This window comes from Dipodomys merriami, unplaced genomic scaffold (assembly GCF_024711535.1).
Source record: "Dipodomys merriami isolate MVZ:Mamm:240054 unplaced genomic scaffold, mDipMer1.0.p SCAF_8, whole genome shotgun sequence".
In the NCBI taxonomy this organism is placed as follows: Eukaryota; Metazoa; Chordata; class Mammalia; order Rodentia; family Heteromyidae; genus Dipodomys; species Dipodomys merriami.
Genome location: NW_027206401.1, coordinates 23,401,381 through 23,404,875, shown reverse-complemented (window position 1 = coordinate 23,404,875; position 3,495 = coordinate 23,401,381). Strand labels below are relative to the sequence as shown.

Here is a 3,495-nt window from a genome sequence, read left to right as displayed (position 1 = left end):
CTGAGTATCCTATTTTAGGTACACAGCTCTTTCATTCAAATCTTAATCTCATCTCGAAGATGCAAATAAACCCAGACCTTTTTTTTTTTTTTCCTTTTAAGCAAAAGCAAGACATTTGTCTGAGCTACAAAAAAGAAAGGAGAGAAGCAGGCTCAAACACTCGGAATCCAAGCGTCGGAAAGCTAGGAATTAACATTAAGCTTCCTTTTTTTCCGGCTTCGGTTGCAGGTGCACCTGGCCGGACCCCGCTTTAAGGCCCGGAACTGCGGGTGCAATTCGCAACCACAAGACTCCTTCATGGAAGCTACTGTACCAGGAGCTGAACCGACTTCCGGTATCACGCCACTGACCGGAAAAGTGGGATTGGAACATGACCCCCTCCACGTGAGTTAGCAACGCCGGGGAGAAGCAGGCCACTCGAGAAGATACAGTCGAATGAGCGCAACCAATAAGAAACCGCGAAGTGTCGTGGAAAGGGTTAACACGAGTGACGTGAGGGATGGACGGGGAGCCCCGCGAACCGCGGGCAGCACCCACGCGGACCGGAAGCTTGGGTTCTTCTCGCGCTCCGTAGAGGACGCTCTCGGGGACCTCCACAGACCACGCCCCTGGCAGGGAAGACTGTCCGTATCGTGCCTGTGTGCGAGCGCTCAAAGCCGCCCACAGGGGATGACGGACTTTTGTGTCCGAATCCTTTCAAACCGGAAACAGAAATTTCTCAGGGCCCGGCACTGAGAGAGCCAGCCTCTTCCGTGGGAGGGAATGCACATGCGTGTAGGGGGCTTACGGATCCCTTAAATATCGCCAGGCGGACGCGGGCGGCCTCTTTCCCTGCCGCCGCCAAGCCGCGCGGAGGCGGAGGCTCGGGGTGAGTATTGGGCCGGAGTGCGCGTCGCGTGTGGTGCGGTGATCAGTCAGAATTAATAGTGTCTTCTTCTCTCTGGTGTTAACAGTGCGATCAAGATTCGGCTTCCCCCGTAACCCACCGCCATGGCCGAGGAAGGGTGAGCCGCGGGCCGGGGCGGGCCGGGGCGGGCGCCGCTGCCGCCTGGGTGGGCACGGCCGGCGGCGCGCGGCGGCTCGGGGGCGCGCGCGGGTGCACGGGGAGCGTTGACTGACGGCGTGTCTTGGCGTTGCAGCATTGCTGCTGGAGGTGTAATGGACGTCAACACTGCTTTACAAGAGGTGCTGAAGACCGCCCTCATCCACGACGGCCTAGCACGTGGAATCCGCGAAGCCGCCAAAGCCCTAGACAAGTACGTGTATCAGTCTCAATACTCTGGGTTGGTGCGGCCCGAACAAAACTGCAGCCAAGGGAAGAAAGCGTGAAGTTCATGATGTTAGCACAAAAGTTCTGGATGACATCCGTTCACCCGGAAACCTAGGAAAAGGTACCCGAAACTCAGATCTCTATGCCCCACCTAGGCTAATGCGAGTGGCTGTAAACGTGGGTTGCTGTGCAGCTTGGGGATTGGCAGTTGGTTCTTAAGCCGAGTACTACAGCGTTTGAATGATGATTTAAACTGTCGGATACCCCTTCACCTTTTTTCATGGGTGAAAAATCAACAGTCTGACAAACCTGTAGTATCAGCGTTGCCTGGAGGATATGTGGGGATTCGCACTTAAAATATCAAGTGTTAAGCTGATGTACATCATCTGGATTTTCTAAATAGCTACTAGGGACAATTATTTGACATGTAAACGTTTAGCCTGTTTCTACTGTTACTCGGGCCAGATTATATGAATGGCAGAAATGTATTCTCTAACTCATTCAGCTAAGTTTGCAATATAAGGACTGCTCTATTACATCAATTCACTGTGATTTGGCCAGAAAATCCAAGGAATAGCACTCCTAGTGTTTAGTTCAGGGTCCTGGTAATCTTCAGGGTTGTAAGTTACTGCTTAGTGGTAAACATGTATCTTGTGAACATAGTAAGAGTCTTTGAAGGTGTAGGAAAGTCAAGGAATTATTGTTGCTAGGACACAGAATTGTACATATCCCTGCACAGACTCATACTGGGAAAATAGGTACTAAGTCATTGTAGATAAGTGAACTCAAGTGGACTTAAAAAAAGATTTGTATAGAAATGGGTATTTGTACCTGGAAGCTTTGGCCTAATTGTCATTTCATGCATTTTATGTTGCAGGCGCCAAGCACACCTTTGTGTGCTTGCATCCAACTGCAATGAGCCCATGTATGTCAAGTTGGTGGAGGCACTTTGTGCTGAGCACCAAATCAACCTTATTAAGGTAAGTTGATTAGATTTGCTAAAAGGGTTGGGAAGTGCCTTAATACAGTTTGTCTTACATAGAGAAAGGTGAATGCTTTGTAGTAATACCAGGATTACATACCAAGGTATATTTTAGAGCCAAGCACATGATTTATACATTACTTGGATCTTACATCACTGGCTACTATGATGAAGGTAATTATCCAGTTGTGCTTGACATAAAACATGTATGAATACTAGTTTTCCTAGAAAGTTCTTAACTGGTTTGTCGCTGTGCATGATGACAACTGGCTCCCTCTACTGAATTGCTATGAGGAAACTGCCATGTCACCCTTCTGACCACAGCTATCTTTGTTATCTAACTCATTGTTCATACTGTGATTGTCTATTAACCTAATATGCTCTTTTTTGTTTTTGTAAATAACCCCTACAGGTCGATGATAACAAAAAACTAGGGGAGTGGGTAGGTCTCTGCAAAATCGACCGAGAGGGAAAACCCCGTAAAGTGGTTGGTTGCAGTTGTGTAGTTGTTAAGGTAAGTCATTATTCTAAATGATACATGTTGCATTGGCTTTTAAAATGAGTGTGTTTAGTAAGCTTAAAAAATTCTGCATTTCCTTAGAAGAAAAATAGTCTTAACACAAGCCAGTCAGTGACTCTGCTTATCTAAACAAATGTGTATATGCAGAGATTTAGATGAAGCTGGCAATAATAGTGCCATGATACGAGCCTTAATTACAATCAAAGTCATTAAGGTCCCTGAGAATGGCTACAACAAATTTAAGTATCTGTAAGACTGTATTACAGAAAGTGCTAAAAATTGAAATGGAGCTTTGAAACATTAATATATTCCATGTGACCTTTTTTTGAAGGACTATGGCAAAGAGTCTCAGGCCAAGGATGTCATCGAAGAGTACTTCAAATGCAAGAAATGAACAAATAAAAAAGTTGACTTTTTATTGTCTCTGATTTGTTATTTGGGGCTGTAAAAGAAATCTGGAGAAAAGTCTAATAACGGATTAACTGAAATAGGAACTTATTTTTCTAAATGAATGCAATATTCTACCGGTTAACTTGTGCATTGGAACCATGGGCAAGAGACCTGCTTTATTCCACTAGTTAACTATTGGAACTATGGTCAGAGACCTGCCTTAAGGTGTTTGGTTGCCAAGTGTTTGGAGTGGCATTTATTGCTGGCTAGGTATTCTTCAGATCTAGTAGGCTGAGATAGGAAATGGGTATTGGCACAATAGAATCCCAAGGC

The 3,495-nt window shown here is 46.0% G+C and overlaps 1 protein-coding gene and 3 non-coding genes across 4 annotated transcripts; all 4 read left to right on the top strand.

The window, feature by feature from the left end:
• Positions 1-811: 811 nt before the first annotated feature.
• Positions 812-3,188, top strand: Rps12 (ribosomal protein S12). Its single transcript, XM_070010101.1, has 6 exons — positions 812-868; positions 954-1,004; positions 1,140-1,256; positions 2,148-2,250; positions 2,665-2,766; positions 3,104-3,188. The coding sequence occupies exons 2-6, from the start codon at positions 991-993 to the stop codon at positions 3,164-3,166; spliced, it is 399 nt and encodes a 132-aa protein (XP_069866202.1). The 5' UTR covers positions 812-868; positions 954-990; the 3' UTR covers positions 3,167-3,188.
• On the top strand, positions 1,505-1,579 carry LOC138819590 (small nucleolar RNA SNORD101). The gene has a single exon (XR_011369508.1). It is a non-coding gene; the product is annotated as a small nucleolar RNA SNORD101 (small nucleolar RNA).
• Positions 2,502-2,577, top strand: LOC138819549 (small nucleolar RNA SNORD100). The gene has a single exon (XR_011369475.1). It is a non-coding gene; the product is annotated as a small nucleolar RNA SNORD100 (small nucleolar RNA).
• On the top strand, positions 2,874-3,008 carry LOC138819541 (small nucleolar RNA SNORA33). The gene has a single exon (XR_011369469.1). It is a non-coding gene; the product is annotated as a small nucleolar RNA SNORA33 (small nucleolar RNA).
• Positions 3,189-3,495: the final 307 nt, after the last annotated feature.